The 27,338-nt window shown below is 40.0% G+C and overlaps 1 protein-coding gene across 1 annotated transcript; it reads right to left on the reverse strand.

Moving 5' to 3' along the window:
* Nucleotides 1–5,467: 5,467 nt before the first annotated feature.
* On the reverse strand, nucleotides 5,468–13,562 carry LOC132710132 (vomeronasal type-2 receptor 26-like). Its single transcript, XM_060685609.2, has 6 exons — nucleotides 13,390–13,562; nucleotides 12,023–12,314; nucleotides 10,761–11,624; nucleotides 10,204–10,431; nucleotides 9,487–9,613; nucleotides 5,468–7,703 (listed from the first exon to the last, which is right to left on the reverse strand). The coding sequence occupies exons 1-6, from the start codon at nucleotides 13,560–13,562 to the stop codon at nucleotides 6,805–6,807; spliced, it is 2,583 nt and encodes an 860-aa protein (XP_060541592.2). The 3' UTR covers nucleotides 5,468–6,804.
* Between the last annotated feature and the right edge of the window lie 13,776 nt (nucleotides 13,563–27,338).

A 27,338-nucleotide genomic window follows, 5' to 3' on the forward strand; every position in this document is an offset into this window, starting at 1 on the left:
GGTCAGCAGATAAGCATAACCAGCATTTCTCACCTAAGGTAGGGTTATGCTGATTAACAAGATCTTGACTTAATTCCAGAATCTGTGATATATAATTTCCTTTATGCAATTGTTGCAGAGGCCCATTGTCCTTATTCATTCCCCCTTTAATTGGAAACGTCAATATGGGAACCTTAGGTGGTGGAGTAGACTTAGGTAGAAAGTAAGGGCCTCGTGCATAGACAATGCGTTTTTGGCGAGAGCGTACTTGACTTGAAGTGTATGTATGTGGGGATTTGATGTTCCTTGCATGATCACTTGAGAGTCCCAAGGCTAACAATATCCAAAGCCATAAACAAATCATAGTCACTTATACGTGTGAAACAAAATTACTAGCAAAATCAGAAAAATAATTCTACTAACATTAGTATGTATAAGAAAGTGTTAAAATGTATATGTACAATGTGAAGTTTCCTCCTGATGAATCTTCCGCTGTGTGCAGGGGACTAGCTTCCGGTGTAGTCCTGCAAAGCTGATGATCACCACCATGCGTTAAAAGTCTGTTGCTGTCTCAGCACCAGGGGTTTCTCCTTCTTTTTGTTGTAAATGAAATGGTCTTACGTGTCTTCCGGGGACCCAAATGATGCGATCGTTATGCTGGACAGCAGCGTATCCACGGCCCCAGGTAATAAGGTCAGCGGGCCCTCTCCATGCAGGATCAGGTAGTTGGCGGAAATATACCTTCGGTTTTGGAGTAGCTGATGGAGAAGCAGAAAAATGACGGGTTGCAGCCGACGTGGGAGGCTGTCCAGTCAGGTTAAGAAAGTTCAAAGTATATAAACAAAGATTGAGTTTGTTTTGCATGGATGGGAGGCCGAAGCATTTTTCCTCTTTCAATTTATCCAGGGCGTTTTTGAGGGTCTGATTAGATCTTTCTACAATTGCCTGGCCTTGAGAATTGTAGGGCAAGCCAAATTTGTGTTTGATGGACCATTTGTTACAAAAGTCTGCAAAGGCAGTACTGGTGTACGCAGATCCATTGTCAGTTTTAAGTTCAATTGGGCGTCCCATCGATGCAAAGGTCCGAATACAATGATTTATTACATGTTTGGTTGCTTCTCCCCTTTGTGGAGATGCCATAATAAATCCTGAATAAGTGTCCACGGAAACATGCAAATATTTCCATGGGGCAAAGGATGGGTATTGAGTTACATCCATTTGCCAGATTTCACAAGCTTTAAGTCCTCTAGGGTTAACACCCATAGGGATAGAATGAGCTTGTTGACTACAGGTAGGACATTGTTGTATGATGGCAGTCGCTTCGGCTGCCGTGAGACCAAATTGCTTCACTAATGCTTTTTTATTTTGATGAAAATAAGCATGACTGTCCCATGGTGTAATAGGAGATATTACCATGAGCACAGTTGCAGCAGCATCAGCTTTGTCATTTCCCTCCTGGAGGGGGCCCGGGAAAGGCTGATGACTTCTTATATGGGCCACAAAGAATGGCTGAGTTCTATCTGAAATCAATTTCTGTAAAGTAAGCATTAAGGTTAACAGATCAGAATCCAATGCAGGAGACAAATAGGAATAATAAATTTGTTTTATAATTTGAGTAACATACAGACTGTCTAAAATCAAATTGAAAGGCGTGTGAGCAAAGTGCTGAAAGGCCAATATAGCAGCGGCAAGCTCAGCCCGCTGCGCAGATGTTTGGGGTGAGGTAATTTTTGTGTGCCATTGCCCATCAACGTTCCAGGCACAAGCACCATATGTTTTGCTACCATCTGCAAATACCGTAAGTGTATCCGGAATTGGCTGGGTTGCCATGGGAGATTGCCACACAAACGGGACTGCTTTTAGAAGAGCCAGTCGTGGATCAGAAGGGGGATGACAGGAAATTTCCCCCGGCCATTGTGCCAAAGAATTTTGTAAGGGATCCGAATTAATGTACATGACTTCCCAATCTACTAATGAACAGGGAAGATACAGGGTGCTGGGTTCTATTGCCATAAGGGCTTTAGAGCGAAGACGTCCTTTTTGGATTAGCTGAGCAAATTGAGATGGTTTTGTAGTGATTGTTTTTCGAGGTGTGTGCGGTAAATGGAGCCATTCAATAATTAGGAGTTTGTCAGTTTTTTGAGCGAGTACTGCAGTGGGTAAATTTAGAGTGTTAATAATTATTAAAGCAATAGGTGTGTCTTTCTCACAACGATCCACCCATTGCTGTTCCACGGTTTTTTGTATTAACTCTACCACATTCAATTGCTCTTGGCCTAATTTAATCCTGTCTCCTGGTTGCTTTCCTTTTTTCAGGGCGTCAAAAAGAGGCGAAAGTGCAGAAGTAGAGATACCAAAAAACGGACGAGTCCAATTGATGGCACCTAAATATTGTTGTAATTGCACAAGAGTAGTCTCAGAGGGAAGCTTTAGCACAGGAGTAAGGGGAGCAGCATGAGAAGAGAGTAGTTTATGACCTAAGTATTTAAAGGGTGAATGAGTTTGGATTTTTTCTGGAGCCACATTTAAACCATACACCTTTAAATGGTTCATTATTTTTGGTAATTTTTGCGCCACCGTGCCCATAGGGCCCGGGGCTGCAATCAAAATATCATCCATATAATGGTAAATAAGAAAGTGTTTATAAAGCTGTCGAATTGGAGCTAGAACCTTGTCCACATAGTATTGGCACATAGTAGGGCTATTTAACATTCCCTGTGGTAATACCTTCCATTGAAACCGTTTGGTGGGCTTAATGTTGTTAGGTTCCGGAATGGTGAATGCAAATAATTGTCTGTCCTCCTTATGGAGTGGAATAGAGAAAAAACAATCAGCCAAATCTATGACAATCAGATCGAAATCTCGAGGGATTAAATTTGGATTGGGCATCCCGCATTGGAGGGGTCCCATAGGTCGAATTACAGCATTCACTGAGCGAAGATCGCAAAGGAGTCTCCATTTTCCTGATTTCTTTCTTATAACAAATACAGGGGTGTTGTAAGGACTTAAGGAAGGTTCTATATGCTCCAGGGAGAGCTGCTCCTGTACTAAAGAATGTAACGCAAGGAGTTTTTCAGAAGTTAGTGGCCACTGGTCCACCCACACGGGGGCGTCAGTGGACAAGGAAAGCTTAAGCGGAGGGATAGTAGTCATTCTAAAAGCAACTTTGCATTAAATTGAGAAAGAAGGTCTCTACCCCACAAATTTGTATGCAGAGGTAAGATCAAAGGTTTGATGTTAGCTATGCCTGCAACATTTGCTGCAGACACTCGAAGCCAATTTTTACTTATGCGAGCCGGTTGGATTCCACCCACTCCTCTTACGGATGGAGAATTTTCAGTTGGCCAAGAGGGGGGCCACTCCTCCGCTCTGATCACCGAAACATCAGCACCGGAATCTAGAAGGCCAGAAAAGGTTTTTCCCTTAATGACTACCTTTAGTGTAGGCTTAGTTTCGGTTATAGAGGTGGTAACAGCTAAAATTTCTGTGTTATCTAAGTCTTTTGATACAAGTATCATTTTTGCGACTACATCCCCAGCTGATAGATTTTGAGGCAAGGTGGAAGATAGGTGAAGTTGGAATTGTGAGGGAAATGGTGAAGAGAAAATAGTAGGAAAAACCGAAATGCCTTTTAGTTGGGCATTCGGATGAGATTCAATCAGAACAGAGACACTATCATCAAAATGCAAAGAAGGTGTAACAAAGACAGTACACAACGCATACGGTAGATCAAAGGAAATTGGATATTGAATTGTTAATGGTGCAGAGGTTGGTTGATCCTGCGCAACCTTTGGGACGGGGCTGGTTGCTGGCCCCAAACCTAGTTTCCCTGGTCAGAGAGTTTTGTTCGACATTGGTTTGTCCAATGAAAACCCTTTTCGCATTTTGGGCAGATTGTTTTTGGCTTTTCTCTGCGATTTGAATTTGAATTACGTGCCGCTCCACCACCAGGTGCTCGGCATTGAGATTTAAAATGACCAGGTCTTCCACAGTTAAAGCAATTACCAGATGACTTTTTCTCACTCCCCTTTTGTATTGCTGAAGCAATAAGTTCAGCATGATAAGCTTGCATGCCAACGGCACGACAGGCGGTCAGATATTGAGCCAGTGTGATGCCTGGTGTATTAACTAATGGGGAGAGCAAGGCACGACAATCATTGTTTGCATTTTCAAAGGCTAATTTCATCGTAATTTCATGCCGTGCATCTGCGTGGGTGATTTGACGTGAGAGCGCAACTTGCAGTCTCTCAACAAAGTCTGAATAGGGCTCATTTGAACCCTGAACAATTTTTGCAAAAGATTGTTTGGAGGTTCCAGGGTCATCCACTCGAATAAGAGCCTCAAGAGCAGCTTGAGAAGTTAAATTAAGAGTAGGAATTGGTAAAACGTATTGAGCGGTAGGAGGCAGAAACTGTCCCTCGCCACAGATTTCCTCAACCGTGACGGGGGGATTCCTTGCTGCTAAGGAGATTGCATGGCGTTGGAATTCTGATTGCCAAACAACATACTGAGTCCCTGTTAGAATCATGTTAAACAAATTCTTCCAATCAGCCGGAATCATGAGGTAGGCATTTGCCATGGTTCTCAACAAGCCTTGGGTGTAAGGGGCTTGGATACCATACATTATGCAGGATTGTTTAATGTCCCTTATCAATTTAATAGGGAGCGGTTCCCATTGCGGAATTTGCGCTCCTCCCTGATTTACAAAAACCAAGGGAAAGGCTGAAATCATTTCATCATCTTCTAATTCTCCGTCTCTATAGGCTCTTACTATAGCAAACTGCACAGCACCTACAGCAGAGGGGGGAGATGCGGAAGCAGGGGGATCAGGAATAGACAAAGGAAACATCTCAGGGGAGGGGGAAGCGGGGGCTGTAGGAGGAACAGGAGACTTAGATGGAGAGGGGTTAGGTTTAGGAGAAGAGCCGTCATATGACGGCGGAAGTTCAGGAGACTTTTCAGTGTCCTGGAGGCTTTTTTCATGTATCATTAAACACTCTAATACCAATCTCCAGAGTGTCAGAATTTTTTCAGGGGCTTGAGGAGATTCGTGGAGACAATTTCCCATCTGTTTCCACGTCTTTACTTTTAAAGAGCCCTTTTCCAGATAAGCCGGGTAATTTTGCCAAACATATTTTAGAAGGTAGATCAAATTCTCTTTTGATATCATGGCAGGACTTTCCCTTTATCTTTTAAAATAGTAATATTAGTCTTGGATATCTCACCAAGCTCTTGCAAATGCTTTGTTTGCTGCTTGGTAAGACACACCCCATACTCACGAAAGATTGTCGTCGTGTTTCAGACGAAATCGAGGTGCACAGCCTCTTCCAGGCGGTGAGAACAGGGGTTCCAAGAAACGTATAGCCTCAGCGGGTTATCATGTCGAGACGTATCTGTTTCACAAGATCACGTCGGGGTCACCAGATGTTGAATTCATACTGGCGGGCTTCTCATGAGGATTCCAGTTTAGGAAAACACAGGACAAGTGTTTTCTCGGGATGAGAGAGCAGCAAACAAAAAGCTACAATCTCTTTTATTAGTTACCCAAATACAGCGTCATCAGAAGGCGTTATTATGGCTACACATCTCATATTACATACAAGAGATAGGAAAGCAATGGTAAAGATGCAAAGCAAAATCTAACTCTGGCTGCTTGGTACCAGATACTACCAGGCGAGAGGCCCATCTCCGTTATCTGATTCTCAGGAATGTGTTTACAAAGAGATAGGAGATGTGTCTGCTTTGCTTCTCAGGAATATTTATACAAGGAGATATCTTTGCTTTTGCAGGCACAGCCTATGTTATAAACAAAGAGAGAATGAATAGGGCCCTTCAGAGAGTATCCATATTAACCCGCTTTTCATAGTCTGGTTATTTCGGTGCTAAGCTCCATACAAGTGTCCAACCAGTTAAACTGGTTTAAACATGTATTATGGCCACCGCATTCCCACACACCACTTATGAGAACAGGGGAAGCATTACTTGCAGAGTACAGAGTAACTAGTTTCTATCTGAATTAGGGTTGCACTTTCATTATAATTTCGGCTACTTGTCCTGTCCAGAGAATCAATCAGTCTGTCTGTCTGTCCATCCGTCCATCCGTCCATCCGTCCATCCGTCCATCCATCCATCTCTCTATCTTGCTTTATCTATTTCTCTCCCTCCACCCTTCCTTTATGGATATCTGGATATCTAGCTACTTAGCTATTTAGCTATCTATTTATAATAAATTGTAATAAAACATAACATTAAACATACTCTTTGTGGTGTGGAAATGACATCCTTTTGTGCAGCTCACTATACTTTTACAAACTGGGTGGAATTTAGTTAATGATGTTATCGTACATTTTACATCTTTCAATCCCTTTCACTTGACATAGCAGGTTTGTTTCATTTTATTACTTTATTTCATTTCATTTCATATTAGTGCTTCATTTCATTTCATTTATTATTTTATTTTTTTACAATATATACCACTTTATTATCTTACAAACTACCAAAGGCAGCAAACATATCCAATATACCATCTCCCTTATTTTTTCCACAAAGCAACAACCCTGTGAGAAACAGTGTTTGGTCCAAAGTTACCCAGCTGGCTTTCATGGCCAAGGCACAGCTTGAATTCATGGCTCCTTGGTTTCTACCACAGTTCGTTACCCTCTAGACCACACTAAAATCCCATTAAATCTAGAAATTATAGAGAAACCTCAATGAAAAAAAGAGGATGGATCGCAAAGGCACCAAATATCAAGTTCTTTCCCTGAAATGGCATACAAACCATCTTTGATCTTTTAATTAGGGGAGCCAGAAAGAACGCATAATGTACTAATTTCTTTTTGTGAGTTGCTCTCTGTGGTTTAGCTCAGGTCGCAAAACAATGATGTAACATTTTGGCAAAAATATGCATCCCAGTAAAGCAGTACTGGAGGACAAGATGGAGAAGACCTCCACAACTACCATGGCTTTTCCTTTTGTGCTCAGATAGGCTGGAAAGAAGGAGATCCACACACTGCAAAAGGCCAACATGCTGAAGGTGATGAACTTGGCTTCGTTAAAGCTGTCAGGTAATTTACGGGCAAGGAAAGCCACAATAAAGCTGGCAATGGCCAAGATTCCCATGTATCCTAAGACACAATAGAAAAAGAAAGCTGACCCCTCATTGCATTGTAAAATCATTTCTTGGAGCTCTGAATGCATGTCCAACTCAGGGAATGGGGGATATGTGAACAACCAAAGACTACAAATCATTACCTGGAATAGAGAACATGAGAGGACAATAGAAAAGGCCAATCTTTTCCCCACCCACTTCCTCATCTGAGAACCAGGTTTAGTGGCCATGAAAGCTACAACCACGGTGATAGTTTTAGCCAGAACACTAGAAATGGCCACTGAGAAAGTGATGCCAAAAGTTGATTGTCGGAGAAGGCAGGTCACCTTGTTAGGTTGGCTGAGGAACAACAAAGAGGAGAGAAAACAGAGCTGAAGAGAGACAAGCAGAGTGTAGGTGAGGGACCGGTTGTTGGCTTTCACAATGGGAGTATCCCTGTGCTTAATAAAAGTTCCAAGTACCCAAGATGTCAAGAAGAAGAAACAAAGAGCTACTGAGGCCAAACCAATTCCTAATGGTTCTTCAAAGCTTAGAAAGACCAGCAATTTCAGAATACATCCATTCTTTTCTTTATTGGGATAATGATCTTCTGAACATTCCAAACAGTCATCCATATCTGGAAGGAAAATCAAGGAATTTATCATCTAGGTATCCTATAGTATTCAAATTACTTTCTGAATGGGTGAGAGTTGTTATTCATTTGAGTTCTTTCCACCGTTTACCAGATGGATCATATTTCTATGAAAATTCAGTTTTTCCTCAAATGGAAAATTTGAGGACTGGCTTAAAACGAAGCAGAAATGGAAGGAATATTATTCTTTGAAATGCAACCCTTTGTATCATTTTAAATTTTATTGCAATGTAGGCCATTTGGACTTTCGCCATTTTTTCTCAAACATGGAAAAGAAAACCGTAAAGATATATGCAAGTCTCTAGTAACAGAGTGTATTGACCTGAACAACAGATTGTGAGTCACAGCTATAAAAATGAATATTCACTAATAACTAAAAGTATTAGTTATTTGCATACTAAGGTGTGCAAATTACACTTTGCTTATTAAAGTAAAATAAAAAAATGTACTTATTTATTTAGTATATGGTGATGTTACATTAGCCAGGAGACTATAATGCTTATACAGACTAGTACTTGGCTGCCCTAAGACTGCTAGCTCTGTTTGTCTATGAAGATTCTCAGTCACCCAGGTCTGACTTTGGTTCTCCCACAGATGCTTTTTCAAGAGGCAACTTGACTTTCTTGTTTTTTCTTTGAATATCTTTCGCTTCTGCTCCAAGAAGCTTCTTTAGCTCTGACTGGATGGTGGGGAATGGAAGGATTTATATTCCTTTCAGACAGATGCTCATTAAAAAGCACTTTTGGGAGAACCATGACCTGGATGAATGAGAACCTCCATTGACATTTAGCTATGCATTTTGGGATGAATACTCTTCAAATGGTGTGGAAGTATGAATGGATTTCCAGGAAAAAAATTGCAGAGTAAAGGAACCATTTGTGCTTCAGTTTGAGAAGCAGACAACACAGACTCATCCCCAACAGCCTGTGTCTGTCTTCCACAGTGAAGGGACACAGGGCAAAAAGGAACACAGCTGCACAAAGCACAGCTCCACAATACAGTCCTTTCAGTAGTTTCAAGAAGGCTTCATATCATTTGCACTACTCAGGTGCAAATGACCTGCTCCCAAGTTGCATAGGCAGGGGACGGAGAATCAACCCTTGCACCTGCATTGAAGAATTTGCACCTCAGTCAAAAGAAAACACATCCGAGCTGGCCAAAGTCAAGGCTATCTCCACAGAAACTAGTAATGGCTGGAGGGAATGACTTTCATGACCCGCAAAATTGCTTCGTTGGGGAATGTGACTTATGACACATCTTGGGGGAAGGGGAAAACAGAGTCAGAGGCAAGGTACGAATTGAATGACGTCAGAGCTGGCTTCATTTGGTTCGTGCCAATATGGTGCTCCTAATAAACAACTGGATTTTTCTTGAAAATTGGTTTGAGGCTCCTGCTTTTATTAGGGCATTGGTCAGAACCCTGAAAGCAGCATCATATGGGCCCTGTCCCTACATTAAAGCTGCCTCACAAATGGACATCACAAATGGGAAATGCAGTGCCAGCAAGATTCTAACCGTCCACATGAAGTGCCAGCTCAGCTCCCCACCGATGTGGTACCTATTTATCTCCTTCCATATAACATACTTTCAAACTGCTAGATCACCAGAAGCTGAGATGAGTAACGGAAGCTCACCACCCCACACCGTGCTAGGACTCAAACCGTTGGAGCTTAATGACCTTCTCTAGCATCATTAAGCTATTGAACCACTGCTCCTCTTTGTTTGCTTAAATCAACCTAATGAAAACTTCCTGCAATGTCTAACCTACCCTTTTGATTTGAAATCTTCCCTTCTGGACATGGAACACAGTCATAGCAACAGAATTGTTTTCCTTCAATCTCCTTCTTCCAGTATCCAGGGGAGCAATGGTCATTACACAGAGAAATTGGAAGTACCTGGTGATAAACATAAAAGATTCTTGCAAAGGGAGGTTTTAAGAAAAAAACATTTATTAATCCTGCAGGATCTAATCTGGAACAGTCACCGGGACCAAAGATGGACCAGTGACTGACTCAAAGTAGATTCTTCAACATTATTCTGGGACACCTTCATTCGTGAGTTATTAATCATCACCTTTTATTGGGGTAAAGAATTCTTTACTTCTCCAAAGGGCTAGTGAATATTATCTAGCTGGATTTATATTATGCATTAAAATTTGTTGAAATTACAGTGATGAGGAAAACGGCCTCTTTGAAAAAGGCAAGTTGAGTAAATAAATATGAGGGATTAAAATTTTACGGAAATAAGGCAACGTCCATAATTTGAAAGGTAATTGCAACCAAAAATAAAATCTGACTTTTACATTGCAAAATCATTTTGTCCATTCGATTAGTGATTGATCATGGGCCATATTTGTTCCTAGTATGCCATTTTTTCTTGCAAACATAGAAATTAGATTTCTAAAGAGGCTTTGCTCAATATGGTTTAAAAGCCCCTATTTGGGATCATAAGAGCCCAAGATATAGTCCATTAAATGAGTCCATGCCTGATTAAAAGCTGGGTGCCAGACAATCAAATCTTCATCAATCAATAATTCTTTGCCTGTTGGAGAACTAGGATCTATTCTTCCAATTCTAACTCTTTGAAAAGACCTATTTGGAAATGTGATGAGGTTGATGATATCAAATTCACCCATTACTTCCCCTTTTTCATTCAGGGAAACTTTCTCTCCAGCCGAATTGTTAAAAGAAATGCCATGTAGAAATGGATGGAGCTATGTAAAAGAGAATGAAAAAATGAGAGTTGGACAGATAATATAGGTAGTCCTATGTTTAGTGACAAGTTGCAAAGACACTTAAAAATGTGACTTATAATCAGTTTTCAAATTTATGACCTTTGCCACATTTTGACAAGCAAAGTCAAGGGGGAAGCCAGGTTCCCATTACAACTCTATTACTTAACAATACAGTAGTTTCTTGATGTTCATACCTAACTGGATTTCATAAGGAGAAAATATTAAGACTTTCTTCTATAGCTTCAAGTGGTAATTCTAGATGAAATTGCTCATTGAAATAAAAGAAGTGTCCAATGAAGAGAGAATACCTGCCAAGGCTGCAGAGGTGGGAGGTCAGGTTTTTTACGCATCATACTTTTTTTCTTATTGAACCCTGACATGAGTAGTGCTTGCAAAGCATGAGCCACAGAATAAACAGCATTGTAGACACTGTAGCTTTGTCCAGTCATTTCCATTTCAAACATGGGCCCAGGAAGATCCTCCAGTTTCTTTTCCACTGGGCACTGCCTACTGGACATTTCTTGTAATTCTGATTTTGAGAATGAACAATCAAATGATTGTTCCCAAACGTCCTGCAGAAACCCATCTCTGCAGCCTGAATGAGGTTTGATGGTCTGAAGAAACTCCTTGAAACTTACATCTGCTCTTGAATGAACAGTGAAGGAAAGAGCCCCATGGAACATCTGGAGATCCCAACTGATTTGAAGGCCGGACAGCACAAAATCAATCTGTGCAGTCATGATCCACACCTTTCTAAGTAATGCAGTTTCCTTGTTTTCAGGATCTGCTACAAACATGATAGCCCTGAGCCACATAATTGTCCCTGATTCACCATAGACAAGAAATGTGGTGGTGTTTCTATTCTTCAAAATATTGGAAATATCTGAGAATATGTGATAAAGTTCTCCAATGCGTTCTATGTGGATTAGTTGTGAAAGCCTTTGTATGAACGATGAACAGATTCCATTTTGTGAAAATATGGGCTGCATTTTCTGTAAGAAACGTTCTCCGTTGTTGTTATCCATAGTAAAAATCCCAATCCATGTCCATCTGAAATGATGAAGCAGTTGGATAATTCCAATGTATTGATGGTCCTCTTTTGGGACCATGAAATAAAGTGAAGAGAGCTCACTGGTCTGAAACTCCTCTTGGGCTAATGAGCCATATGTCAGCTAAAATAAAGCAGAATAATACTCTGTTGAGTCATTAGCTCAAATCCAATCTTTCTGGATCTAGTTTTCCTGTAAAAGATCTCCAAAGAAGGAACTTTTCCTTTATTTCTTTTGAAATATTAGTATAGAATGAAATTTCTAGGAATTATTTCAAACACATTATAATAGTTCATTTGTTTGAACGAGATGAGAGTGTGCTAAATTCAAATCTATGGAATGGAATGGAATGACTCTAGATACTCACTTCTATGATTGGCATTGTAGCTTAATAAAAGAGTGCTAAGTATTATACCTTAAGGTCTGTAGAATGTCTTAATACAAATCTAATATCTGATTCTCAGTAATTATGCCATAACAACAAAGTACAATTTTTTTCTGTTCATCTCCTCCATACTTACCTGTGGAATCTTATAAAAACCTACAACTTCAGCTATATTAGATGATGTATCAGAACCTAATCCTCCAATGATGGCCATCAGATTCTTCTGGCTATCACATTTGTAGTTAGGAACAAATTCCTGAGATTTGAAAAGGAGGTCCAGAGTGGTGCGATAGGTCATTCTTGAATTGTGATAACTATCATAGATGTGGAACCCAAGAGTGATGTTAGGTAAGATCTGGGGGTCTTCATTGATCTCCCTCACAGCAAAGGCCAAGGCAAGGACGTGTTGGTAGAATTTGGTTATTACACTGCAAATAGATTAAGTACACCTTTTCATCATCATCATCATCATCAACATCATCGTCATCAACATCATCATCATCATCATTTGCAAATTATTTTAGTATGGTACTGTTTGTAACTGGAAAACGTGTTTCTGACTGATGTATTAAACAATTTTGTAATCAGTCCAAATGTATCTTGCATACATTTTTTTCCCTTTATATTTTTCTATAAAGTTACTCATCATCAGGCATACAATATTAATGTCTGTAGTTTTAACTTCAGCCTTCAGTTTAACCTAGAATGCCGTGGCTTGTTTTCTCTGTTAGTTTTCTAGGAACATTACTGAGTTAGAAAGAATTATAGATTAAGGGTGAGATTCTATCTAAACCCATGCATTTTCTTCATCTGAATCTTTTCAGTTCTGAAGGAATATTCTATGATTTCTCATAATTCTAAGTTCTCCCAGAGACAAAATCTAAGGTGTGTGTCCACTTTGGCTGCAAGAGAAATATTAAAACACATTTACTCTTCTCCTATCATTCCTCACCTGTTCAGCAAAATAGAATGCCAATAATTTAACTAACTTCCAATATTTACGTCTATGGAGATTCTTGGTCATCCTGGTCATGGTTGACCCAAAAGTGCTTTTCCAAAAGGCAAATGGACTTTCTTGTTTTGTTTTGTTTTTCTTTGAAAATATTTTGCTTCTCATTCAAGAAGCCTCCAGAATTGAGCCAGAACTGAGACAGAACAAGAAGCATTTTGGAGAAAACATTTTCAAAGAAAAAAACAATAATGTTCAGTTGCTTTTTGGAAAACCACCTTTATTTTTGTGTTGCAAAATGTGGCAGAGCTGGTTTTTTTAGCATGCTTCTTTTTGATAATTTCCTCACAATCAAATATGCTTTACTTACGAGAATGTTGTTAATGAAACAAATACAAATGAAGTTCCCTCTTCTCTCACCACTAGAAAACTTTCAAAACACAAAGAATTCTTACATTTACATGAAAAACTCTATATTTCCTACAGAAACAGCCATATAAATGATTCTTTGCTATGTGGGTCTAAGGTCAGATGATACAAAGGAAAATCTTTACATTGGTGAATCATAAAGGTTGAGAAAAGGGTGTTGTTTGAATAGAGTTTGATAGAAATGGTAAATCAAGTGAGACATCATCCCACCGATGACGAGGCCACCAGGCTGATACCACTCATGTGGAACAGGGAAAGCATCACTTGCAGGACAGCTCAGAGTAACTGCTTTGTGCATCCGGAACACCAGGAGGATCAATTTTATGATTTTAGGGAGAAAATTTCTGAGTCTATCTTCAAGGAGAACTTCTGGCAGATAAACAGAAGGAAGAGAACTTTGTGGAAATGAATCTCACAGAGTCAGCATTACGACTTCCTTCCTCCATGATGTGCTTGGTATATATATATATAGATCCTTTCTCACTTTCTATTCCCTTCTGTGCAGAACGATTGATATTGTGGCCTGCTAGAATAATAGAATGATTGCATTCATTCATAAGGGACTTAATTGCCATTGAACCATTGGCAACATGGCACTGTTTTCTTTATATGTCTGATCAACAACTTTCCTTCTTTGGAGTGACATCATAAGTGACTGATGCTTAACCTGTTTTGAAAATGGTGGAGAAATGGAATTTGGAAGTTGGAAGCTACAACGTTGCTCTAATTCTAGAAATCAGGACAAAGGTTTAATATTAATTAATGGAGTAGGAATCCATTTCCCTGCAAAATGTTGGATGAAATGGTCAAACATCAACTGTTATCTGGTACAGATTAGCAGGTCTTGATTTGAAAATCCTTTGGAAAACAGATAAAAGTAAAAGTTAAATAGAAGAGAATTCACCACCACCACACCTGGAACTCATATTTGTTCTGCTCTAGGACCTATACATTGGGTCTTTTTATCTGTTTTTCTATATTTTCATCATCTTTCCATCTTGCTATCTTTAATTTTAGGATTCCAATGGTATCATTTATGGAAATTCCAGGCATCCTACACTGGAAGGGAAAAAAGTGAAATATTCTTGACTGGTTAATTGAAATGAATTGAAATAGATAGCAATATACTAAAGGATATGTAAACACTAATGGAACTCAAGAAATTGAGATTCGAGAAAGAGACTCTAGAAGACCAACAAAGAGGGGACCTGAGGCTAAAATGTATAAAGAATTGTGACAGGAATTGGGCATGTCTGTCTAGTGAAAAGAAGAAATAGGGCAGATATGATAGCAGGGTTTCAATATTTGGGGGGCTATCACAAAGATGAGAGATGCAAACTATTTTCCAAAGCACCAGAAGGCAAGATGGAAACTAATGGATGGAAAATAATCAAGGAGAGAAGCAATCTAGAACTAAGGAGAAATTTCCAAATTTCAACAATCAACCAATGGAATGGCTTGCCTTCAAGAGTTGTAGGTGCTAGAAATTTTCAAAAAGAGCTGGACAGCTATTTATCTAAAATAGTATAGTATTGTCCTGCTTGAGCAAAGGGTTGGACTAGGTGACCTCCAGGGTTCCTTCCAACTCTGTAATTCTAAATATTTCACAGAATAATACTTAGTACAGGATAGTATAGTATAGTACAATCCCCCTTAGTATAGTACAATCCCCCTTATTGTGGGAACCAAGGACATTTCAACAGATGGCTGGAGAAAGGAGGAGCAAAATAACCAGATAACCAGCCAGCACCTTGATTGGGCAATGTGACTGATTGTTTGGGGAAAGGAGGAACTTTCATTTTTTAATCAGGTTAAAACCAGGGAACTTTCAGAATTTGTTTTCACCAGTTTGTGGCAATATGATATCACCAATAAAATTGTTCTTCGAGGAATCTGCCTGCCTCGGAGTTTGGTTTTTATGGAGTTATTCCCGGCTGTGGGAAGATATTGCCATGGACTTTATCATAGAGCTCCCTGACAGTGGGGGAAATACAGTCATTTGGACCATAATAGACCTATTCTTGAAACAAGCCCACTTCATAGCTGTCCCAGTCTCCCATCTGCCCATAAACTGGCTAAACTGTTCGTAAGGCATATTTATAGGCTGCATGATTTCCCTCGGAGAATCATCTCCGATAGGGGGATCTAGTTCATAGTCAAGTTCTGGAGGGAATTCATAAAGTCCATTGGGTCCTCACAGGGACTTAGTTCGGTATTTCATCCGAGCACTAATGGGGCAGCAGAATGCTCAAACGCAGTGGTGGAACAGTATTTAAGATCCTATGTGAACTATCAGCAAACAGATTGGACAGAACTGTATCTTTAACCTATTCTTTCAAGTTTCCTAATGGTGCATTCATGGTTAATGTAACTGAATAGGTCAGCCTTCCTGCTTATTATATGCCAAAGGGGGATACAATAATGTGGTGCACAGTAGCACCAAACTGACCCCTTTCCAAGCCACTAGTGGCATGGAATTTGTTTCCTGTGGGAGCCAAGGACATTCCAACAGGTGGCTGGAGAGAGGAGGAGTAAAGTAACCAGGCAACCAGCCAGCACCTCGATTAGACAATGTGACTGATTGTTTGGAGAAAGGGGGGATTTTAACTTTTTAATCAGGTGAAAACCACGGGAACTTTCAGAGTCGGTTTTCACCAGTTTGTGCCAATATGATATCTCCAATAAAATTGTTCTTTGAGGAACCTGCCTGCCTTGGAGTTCTGCTTTCTATGACGTTATTACTTGGAACCCTGACAATCATAGTTAAAATCCAATAGTATTGAATCACACGTATAAACAACTTCCTAAATTTTTAAACCACGGGTATACAAAACTTCCTAAATATTTATTTTTAGCATTTTAAGTCTAAGCTAAGCCTAAATTCAATCTAAAAAAACCCAATATAGCCCACCAACAAGTAGAATTTCCTTTTCAGATTAGAAGATAGATCATGCAGTCACAGCCTGCTCTGAGTTTTTCTTTATATGGAGACAGAATCCTAGCCTCTTCTGCATTTACAGTTTCTGATTCAGAACAATTCACACTTGAATAAAAGTTCAAAGCCCACAGTAAGAACCAACACTTCAGTTGCTTGTGCAGTGTTTTCGGGAGTGGAATGGACTGCATTTCAAATTTTATTTTAATAAAAAAAGAATGCTCATATATCTTTGCATAATACGGAATGGAGGGATGCTATATGGATTTGTCAGCTTAAGGTTTACATACTGTCATTAAATGATTCAGGATTCAAATCTCAAATAGTTTTAGTGTGTTTGTTTTGGTTTGAATTTTGACACTTCAAAAACATAGGACTAAAATTCCTGCAATACAAACAAAGAGAGGATAATTTCTTAAAAAGCAGAAGCCGGACTGCAGCTCACTAATTGACTCATCAGAAAAGGTAGATATGAAGAAGGGGGAGATTAGGCGAACTACCAAGTGAGCATTTTCAGCTTTTCCTCTTCAATCGTTCTTCTGCGAACGCTAATAACTGTATGATTAAGTGATCCTAAAGATGCTTTTTCAAGGGAGACATTTTTCCTCATGGAAAAACAAAGTCTAGCTGCCTTTTGAAAAAGCACTTTCAGGACAACCATAACCTGGATGATTGAGAATCTCCATAGACATCACTAAGTGATACTCTGGTGTGTAATTATAATACAGACAGTCCTGCTGGCTGACTGATGCCACTCCTGGTAGAGCTTGTGTTAATTCTTGGGTTGAATCAGAAACTAAAAATATAAATGTTCATATCTGCTGGCCATAAGCATGCCACAGTAGGATAACTAACACCCAATTCGACAGACATCTTATTATACTGCTGTTTATTTTTCAGAATAATGACTCTGCAATTTGCCCTTAGATGTTTCCTCAGCCTCAGTGTTAAGAACAAGACCACTTCCAGGCCTTTGAGAGTTGCAGGCCTCAAGAGAGTTTCTCACAAACCATCACAGCTCTTTTCACAGCTGAGATAATTTCAACTTTAACTAGAATTTGCTGACATGAAAACTGAATTGCTTGGAGGACATCAGAATGGTTTATGGAAATCAACACACACACACACACACACACACACACACACACACACTTTATTCATATCTAGAGTCCCAATGTTAATTACTGTCGGAAAGTAATCCAATATTCCTCCAATGATTAGGCTAAGGTTTATGCGTGAGATTGCACTTAATGACAAAAATCCATCAGTGCCAATTCAAATCTTGGCTATCATCGGGATGTGAATCGACATTCTGGCATAAGGGAGAGGCAGAAGGGTCCCTAAAGCAATGAATCCAATTGGCCCATTTCCCCCCTTGTGCCCATTTCCCTGTGATTCAAGAGATACCGTATTTTTCAGAGTGTAAGACACACCTTCCCCCCCCCAAAAGAGGCTGAAGATTTGGGTGCGTCTTATACTCCAAATGTAGCTTTTTCGAAGCTTTTTTTCAGCCCTAATGAGATACTAGTGAGCGATCTTCCCAGCTTTGCCTGGTCCCTTGACTCTCTGCTTTAATGAGGCTCTAGCAAGTGAAGTGATCACCATGCTTTGTTCCGACTCTCAGCTGTTCTTTAGAAGTTTTTTTCCAGCCCTAACTAGGTGCTAGCTGAGTGAAGCGATCTCTCCACCACCACCACCCTGTGCTTTGCCTGCTTTTCTCATAGCTGCTTCCTCTCAGCTGTGCCTTAGAAGCTGTTTTTTATCCCCAAGCAAAAACCAGCAAAGTAATGTGTTAAAGCTGATCAGACTAAGGACACTAGCCAGATTAATACTGGTAAGCAGATTTTTTTTTCTTATTTTCCTCCTCAAAAACAAAAACTGCGTCTTATACTCCAGTGCATCTTATACTCCGAAAAATATGGTACTTTATAAGCAAACAGATGCTTGCATCTTGATTGTTGTTGAATTTTGCTTTTGCTCAGCAAGTTTGGGCCTAAGGAAATAATTATTTTATTGGTCAGATAATAAGTGTCTCATGATTTAATATTGAGAAGATGTCAGTTAAGATAATAGAGTCGAGTCGAGTCGAGTCGAGTCGAGTCGAGTCGAGTCGAGTCGAATAGAATAGAATAGAATAGAATAGAATAGAATAGAATAGAATAGAATAGAATAGAATAGAATAGAATAGAATAACAGAGTTGGAAGGGACCTTGGAGGTCTTCTAGTCCAATCCCCTGCCCTGGCAGGAATCGCTCCACCACTTCAGACAAATGGTTATCCAATATCATCTTAAAAATTTCCAGTGTTGGAGCATTCACAACTTCTGCAGGCAAGTTGTTCCACTTTGGCCAAAGTTCAGTGTCTGTCAAGCTTCGTTGTTATCTCCAAATAAATGAATTTCCAAACGCCCGATCTTTGAGGAAATTTTTCTCTTTATTGAGCATAACGAACTTTCCCTGACTCAATGCGCAGTTAGCACTGAACTTTGGCCCCCCCAAAACCTCTCTTTCTGGTTCCCAATTCTCTGCGTCTCATTGGCCATCTTCCAAGCCACTCTACTCATCCCATCCCTGTCAGTTCACAGGAATGTCCCCCTCCCATCCCATCTCCATGGAGACAGTTCTTCAGGGGAATTAAGTAGGTGAAAGTTCAAGCCTCTCCTCTCCTTCCTTATGGCAGCTTGGAAGTTGACACAGTTATTTATTACAAGCTTCATGTCGGCATGGACCAGGTGGAGCCAACTCTGATCTCAGTTAATTCATGCATTGCCTCTGACCCTGTTTCCCCCTCCCCCCCAATATGTGTCATCAGCCACATTCTCCAATATAGCAATTTGGCAGGTTGTAAAAGTCACTTCCTCCTTACACTGGGTGTTTCCGTGGAGATGACCTTGGTATATGGGTAGGAATGACTTTGTTTGGACTGAGATACCAACTCCTTGGTGCAGCTGCGAAGTTCGCTTTCTGATCCCCCTTGCCTATAGCAACTCGAGAGCAGGTCAGGGACATTTCACAGAATGTTGACAGAATACAGGAATCCTTTTTGAGCAGGGAAGTCCAAAGCTACAAACCAGAGTAGAAAATATGGAACTGATACTCAAAGAAAAGAAAAATGGTGGTTGCTGGTTGTGATTGTCAGAATTTCCATGGCTCTGTTTCAGTAGGTTGTGTGTTCTCCATTGAACCCTTATCATCATGTATATTGTCACATGGGGACACTTGAATGTCTTCTCTGAAATTTTCATTGCTACCTTAGCAAATTATAGTCTGCAACATATTTCTTGAGTGCAGGTTCCATTATTGTTGATTGTCCCAAATGTGACTTTTTAAATGGCAACTGGACTTCCTTTGTTTTTGCTCAAACACATTTTACTTTTCATCCAAGAATCTTCTTCCGTTCTTGGTCAGAATCAGAACTGAAGAAGCTCCTTGGATGAGAAGCGAAACATCTTCAAGGAAAAACCAAGTAAGTCCAGTAGCTTTTTGAAAAATTACTTTTGGGACAATGATGATCTGGATGACCAAGAATCTCCATAGATATTTATTGTTGGTTGTTGATCCTGAGATGCAAATTGTACATAAACATCACCTTGTTTATCAATTCTAAGGATGGTTGCTGCATGTTAATCCAGTTTTATAAAACTATGTTTAATCGTATCCCCATTTCTAATGGATATTGCCAGGTTTGTATTTCATGCAGTTGCCAAAGGCCACAAAAATATCTAACATCTTTTAATGACAAATTTATTAATTTAACAACTTTATGTGGTTGCACATCTTGTGGCAATTGACTCTCGACAGCATGCAAAAATCCAATACCATGAGATAATCATTAACTATTTTAACACGGTGGCTCAGTGGCTAAGATGCTGAGCTTGTCGATCGAAAGGTCGGCCGTTCACCGGTTCGAATCCCTAGTGCCACATAATGGGGTGAGCTCCTGTTACTTGTCCCAGCTTCTGCCAACCTAGCCGCTTGAAACCACGTAAAAAATGCAAATAGAGAAATAGGGACCACCTTTGGGGGAAGGTAACAGCATTCCGTGCACCTTTGGTGTTTAGTCATGCTGGCCACATGACCATGGAGATGTCTTTGGACAGCACTGGCTCTTCGGCTTCGAAACGGAGATGAGCATCGCCCCCTAGAGTCAGGAACGACTAACACATATGTGTGAGGGGAACCTCTACTTTTACCTTTTAAAACCATTCTATAACAATTATTTAAAAGAATTAAAAGTTATAAAGCTAAAACAGAAAAAGTCAAATCACTCTTAATGATGGTTATTGGCCAGCATACACTTCTAGTAAAGGATGAGATGGAAGGAAGAATACATTTCATTCCCCTTCACTAATTCTTCTTGCATTATTAAAATAATAGCTTAAATGAAAATAGGTAGATGAACAGAGAGTGAGTATGATTTAAAATATATTTATATAAATATTTCAGAAACTCTGTAACATTCACATTTCAAAGACCCCAGACCAATCCAAAAAGGATATCCCCTTGATATCAAGTTAAATACACCTTCATAAAATGTAATTCCCCTTTTACTATATTTATGAAGTCATTTATGAATATATATATATTCATAATCTCGTTTCGACGAGACCTCGCCGAAACATCGCGAAGATACTCTCAATCTCGCTGCTGGGCGAGATCATCCGTGGCTTTGGGGTGAGATACCACCAGTACGCTGATGACACCCAGCTGTACATCTCCACCCCAGGCCACCCCAGCAATGCCCTTGAAGTGATGGCCCAGTGCCTGGAGGCTGTACGGATCTGGATGGGGAGGAACAAGCTCAAGCTCAACCCTTCCAAGACTGAGTGGCTGTGGTTCCCGGCATTCCGATATAGTCAGCTGGCTCCATCGCTGACTATCGGGGTGAGTCTTTGGCCCCCGCGGAGAGGGCGCGCAATCTGGGTGTCCTCCTGGATATGCAGCTGTCCTTGGAGGAACATCTGACGGCTGCTGCCAGGGGGACCTTTTGTCAGGTTCGCCTGATTTGCCAGTTGCGGCCCTTTCTTGATCAGGATTCCATGTGCACAGTCACTCATGCCCTCGTCACCTCTCGCCTGGACTACTGCAATGCTCTCTACATGGGGCTCCCCTTGAGGAGCACCCAGAGGCTCCAACTGGTCCAGAATGCGGCCGTGTGGGTAATTATGGGAGCTGCATGGCGCTCCCGCATAACACTGCTCCTGCGCGAGCTGCACTGGCTCCCAGTGGTCTTCCGGGTGCGCTTCAAGGTGTTGGTTACCACCTTTAAAGCGCTCCATGGCATAGGACCTAGTTATCTTCGAGACTGCCTTCTGCCACCAACGACCTCCCATTGACCCGTGCGCTCCCACAGAGAGGGCCTCCTCGGAGTGCCATCAGCCAAGCAATGCAGGCTGGTGACCCCCAGGGGGAGGGCCTTCTCTGTGGGGGCTCCCACCCTCTGGAATCAGCTGCCCCCAGAGATAAGGAGAATCCATGACCTCCGTGCCTTCCGCCATGCCCTTAAAACTTACCTTTTCCAACAAGCCGGGCTGGCCTAAGAAATCTTTTAAATGATTTTAAATTTGTTTGTCTTTTTAAATTTTGGGCCAAGTTGAGATATTTCCTTTTAATCTGTTCTTAATGTATTTATTATGTGTTTTTATTTGGCTGTACACCGCCCTGAGTCCCTAGGGAGAAGGGCGGTATATAAATTTGAAGTAAATAAATAAATAAATAAATAAATAAATAAATAAATAAATAAATAAATAAATAAATAAATCTTACACGGGAAAAGACCCGAATACACCAAAAGTTGCATATATCTATATCTATATCTATATCTATATCTATATCTATATCTATATCTATATCTATCTATCTATCTATCTATCTATCTATCTATCTATCTATCTATCTAAATTATATTTCGCTGATAAAGAAATAAAGGGATAATAGTATAGATCTATTTCAAGCTATTTAGCTCTCATCAGCTAGCCATACCCTTAATTTGGATTCAAACTCATATATATATGAAAATAATGATGTTTAATGTTAATAATGTATTATTTTGTTTTTGATGAGAGAATAAGTGGCTGATGTTTAAATGCTTTTTGAAATGCACAATTGCTAATAAAACGTACAGAGGGTGTACATTTTACAAAATTACAATCCTGTTTTTAAATTTTGTATTTATGTATTTTACTGTTTGGCTGTTCACCGCCCTGAGTCCTTTGGGAGTAGGGCGGTATACAAATCAAATAAAGATAAAGATAAAGATAAAGATAAAATACACTGGATTTTTAAAAATTTGTTTGTTTGGGGTTTTTTTTACAATGAATGATACATGCAGTTCACCTTCCATTGTATAGCATTAAGATGCATAGATATTTTGGCATTCTCTCATTTTAAGCAGTTTTGTATGATTTCCTTCCAGATCCCTAGAAAGGAGGGGGATACCCAGGGGTGAAATCCAGGAGGCTCTGACAGGTTCTGGAGAACCTGTAGCAGAAATTTTGAGTAGTTTGGAGAACCAGCAAATACCACCTCTGGCTGGTCCCAGAGTGGGGTGGGAATGGAGATTTTGCAATATCCTTCCCCCAGGAGTGGGGAGGAAATGGAGATTTTGCAGTATCATTCCCCCAGGAGTGGGGAGGAAATGGAGATTTTGCACTCTCCTTCCCCTGGAGTGGGAAGGGAATGGAGATTTTGCAGTATCCTTTCCCTGGAGTAGGGTGGGAATGGAGATTTTGCAGTATCCTTCCCCTGCCATGCCCACCAAGCCACATCATGCCCACCAAGCCACACTCACAGAACCGGTAGTAAAATAATTGAATTTCACCACTGGGGACACCTCTATTGTTTTCACAATCTTGGGTTAGGTGACATTTTTACTTGAGTTAGCCATGAGCAGGAAATACATTTTTTTCTTCTATTTGGGAATGACTGCAGCCTTAGATCTTTCTGTGGGTTTCAAACCCTTTTTGGACCAATTCAAGCAGACATTTAACTCCATAATAAAATCTGTGGTCATTTACTCCTCAAAATTTCCAAAGAGAGCAAAGTTGTTCTGATATTAAAAAAATATATATATTTGACATCTCTCTCTCTCTCTCTCTCTCTCTCTCTCTCTCTCTCTCTCTCTCTCTCTCACACACACACACACACACACACACACACACACACACACACACACATCCCTTCCTCACTTTCAGTATCAGTTTTCATTTTATTGTCATTGATGAACACAACAGAAGTGAAAATCCCATAAACTAACATGCAAGATTTCTGTATTCACTACAGATATTTAGTTGATGGAGTAGATAAAGGAGAAAAAAGGCAATGGAGCCTAGCATTTAATTCTAACTTCACTCCCCAGTAAATAAATTTAGGAGCGGAGATTAATCTCAGGAAGAAAAAGAAAACAGGTGCATACATGAAGGTTCAGATAACCTGATTTATTGGTTAAAGAGGACTCTATTCAACGGATGGTCAGCAGAAAGAAATAAGAAAGCTAGATGACCAAAATTTGGTTCAATAGATGTTTTGAAAAAGAGAAAGCATTTGGTTAAGGAATCTTGGAAAATCGTCATAACACAGCAACATGAACACTTCTTTTGCAAAGGGCAATCGCAATAAATCTTAATAATCATAGATATCATACACAAATTGTTCTTTGACAGAAATAAACACTTCTATGTTCCTATAGTTTTATTCAGTATATGTTTCCGACTAGACAGCATTCTTTCTATTGCTTTTTATAGCAATTTCTCTGAGCCAGAAATATCACTGGTACTAATTTCTCTTTGTCAGTTGCTCCCTGTGGTTGAGGTCAGGCCGCAAAACAATGATGTAGCACTTTGGCAGGAATATGCATCCCAGTAAAGCAGCACTGGAGGACAAGATGGAGATGACCTCCACAGCTACCATGGCTTTTCCTTTTGTGCTCAGATAGGCTGGAAAGAAGGAGATCCACACACTGCAAAAGGCCAACATGCTGAAGGTGATGAACTTGGCTTCATTAAAGCTGTTGGGTAATTTACGGGCAAGAAAAGCCACAATAAAGCTGGCGATGGCCAAGATACCCATGTAGCCCAAGACACAGTAGAAGAAGAAAGCTGACCCCTCATTGCATTGTAAAATCATTTCTTGGAGCTCTGAATGCATGTCCAACTCAGGGAATGGGGGATATGTGAACAACCAAAGAATACAAATCATTACTTGGAATAGAGAGCATGAGAGGACAATAGAAAAGGCCAATCTTTTCCCCACCCACTTCCTCATCTGAGAACCAGGTTTAGTGGCCATGAAAGCCACAACCACGGTGATGGTTTTGGCCAGGACACTAGAAATGGCCACTGAGAATGTGACGCCAAACATTGATTGTCGGACAAGGCAGGTCACTTTGCCAGGTTTGCTGAGGAAGAAGAAAGAGGAGAGAAAACAGAGCTGAAGAGAGACAAGCAGGGTGTAGGTGACGGACCTGTTGTTGGCTTTGACAATGGGAGTGTCCCTGTGCTTAATAAAAGTTCCAAGTACCCAAGATGTCAAGAAGAAGAAACCAAGAGCTGCTGAAGCTAAACCAATTCCTACGGTTTCTTCAAAAGTTAGAAAGACCAGCAGTTTCAGGATACATCCTTTCTTTTTCTTATTTGGATAATGATCTCCTGAACACTCAAAGCAATCTTCCATATCTGGAAGAAAAGTAAAGTTTTATCATCTATGCAGAGGTGAAATCTAAAATTTGTTATACCAGTTCTGTGAGCGTGGCTTGGTGGTGGTGGGGTAATGTGACTGGGTGGGCGTGGCCAACTTTTTTTTTTCTTTTAAAAGCATTTTTTCTACCATCTCTTCAGCCGAAGAGGTTGCAGAAAAAATGCTTTTAGAAGCCTCTGACGATCAGGCAACTTAGCTGGGATCACCAGAGACTTTTAAAGGCACTTTTTTTCTTACAACCTCTTTGGCTGAAGAGGTGGCAGAAAAAAATACTTTTAGAAGTCTCTGATGATCCCAGCTGAGCTGCGCGATCATCAGAGGCTTTTTTTTTTTTTTTTACTTTTAAAAGCATTTTTTTCGGCCGAAAAGGTTGTAGAAAAAATGCTTTTAAAAGTAAAAAAAAAAAAAAAACAGCCTCTGATGATCTCGCTGCTCAGCTGGGCATGGGCGGGGGGCCGCGCAGGGATTTTTGCTACCGGTTCTCCGAACCACCCGCCACCATTGCTACCGGATCGGGCGATCCAGTCCGAACTGGGAGCATTTCACCCCTGCATCTATGCATTCCATAATATTGAAAATAACCTTATTAATGTTATGCAACAAGTAGTTTATTAATGTTTGCTTACGCCTAATGAAAAATAGTAGAATTGCTACCCTACCATTTTGATTTGAAATCTTCCCTTCTGGGCAGGGAACACAGTCATAGCAGCAGAACTGATCCCCCTCAATCACCTTCTTCCAGGATCCAGGGAAACAAGGGTCATTACATCTAGAAAGTGGACAAACCTGGTGATAATCATAAAAGTTTTTGAAAAGAGATGTTTAAAACAGTTTGTAATTTTTATCAAATATGCAAGGAAATTATTTTTGACTTCCTAAAACAATTCAGAATTTATCCATTTCATTAACAACTTAAAAAGTTGTAGAAAGGACAGTGATGTAGAAAAGGTCCTGTTTGAAGGGCAGGGAGAGGAAACAATTGCACAGGGTGACAATTTTATGGAAACATGGCCACTATTGTGATTTCAAATTGAAATGCAAACTAAGTATGCAAACTTGGCTTTTGTATTGTAATATGTTTGATGAGTGCTTGATAATCAAGAACATTTGAACAGAGTGAGCCACTGTTTATTTTAAAAAACTGGAAATCAGATTTCTAAAGGGATTATGTTCAGCATCAGATCATAGTGGATTAAAGCGTATTTGTTACAATAATTCAAAACCTGGTTAAACTTTGGGTTCCAGACAATCACATCTTCATCCATGAATAATTCTTTCCCTTTTGGAGCCTGGAGATCCATCTTTCCAACTCTGACTCTCTGAAAGGATCTGTTTGGAAAAGTGATCAAGTTGGTGATATCAAATCCACCTATTGCTTCCCCTTTCTCATTCAGGAACACTCTCTCCCCAGCTGAATTGTTGAAAGAAATGCCTTGAAGACGTGAATGGAGCTACTTGAAAGGGAATAAAAGAGAGAGGTGATTGAAAACAAAATAATAGAAAAGAGAATATTCAATTCTGACTAATTTCTTTTAACCAGATTTTACAATCTGAGACTCAAGCATTGTTTGATTGACAGATGAGAGGTAGAGATTATAACATAGGCTTGTTTCATACAACAGATGCTACATCTAAGAAGGACTATCATGTCATTCCCCTAAATATCTGATAGAGACAGAAAGTTAAGTTGTTACTCATGAAAAGTTCATGAGCCAGACAGAAAGTTCTTAGAGAATTGATTATTTTTCAAGGAGACAATGACAAGTAATCTAAATTATCATTTGAACTATCTTTTATTGTGCAAGCTATGTTGATTTATTAAATAACTCCTACTGACACCTAAACCATGGTTTTTATAGCAGTTTCTGGATGACCACAAAAGCAGAACACCTGAATGACAGCATAATATACCATCATTCAATATCATCATTCCAGACATTCTTCTAACTAAGCTAAACCAGCTAGTGGTACCTGAACACACTTGTAAGTGGATCATAAGCTTCCTAACAGATAGGAAGCAGCAGGTGAAGCTAAGCAGAATCAGATACCTCTACAATTAGCACAGGGCCCCACCCAAGGCTGTGTGCTCTCTCCACTTCTCTTCTCTATATATACCAACAAATGCATCTCAAACGATCCATCTGTTACACTACTGAAGTTCACAGATGACACAACAGTGATCGGTCTCATTCGAGACAATGATGAATCTGCATACAGATGGGAGGTTGAACATCTAGCCTCATGGTGCAACTAAAACAATCTGGAACTGAACACACTCAAAACGATAAAAATGGTGGTAGACTTTAGGAGAAACCCTCCCATACCACCATCTCTTACAATACACAACAACAAAATATCAACAATAGAGACCTTCAAATTTCTAGGTTCTACCATATCTCAAGATTGAAAATGGACACCTAACATCAAAAATGTCATCAAAAAAGCA

The sequence above is a fragment of the Pantherophis guttatus genome, chromosome 4 (genome assembly GCF_059756535.1).
Source record: "Pantherophis guttatus breed Tessera chromosome 4, ASM5975653v1, whole genome shotgun sequence".
Classification (NCBI taxonomy): Eukaryota; Metazoa; Chordata; class Lepidosauria; order Squamata; family Colubridae; genus Pantherophis; species Pantherophis guttatus.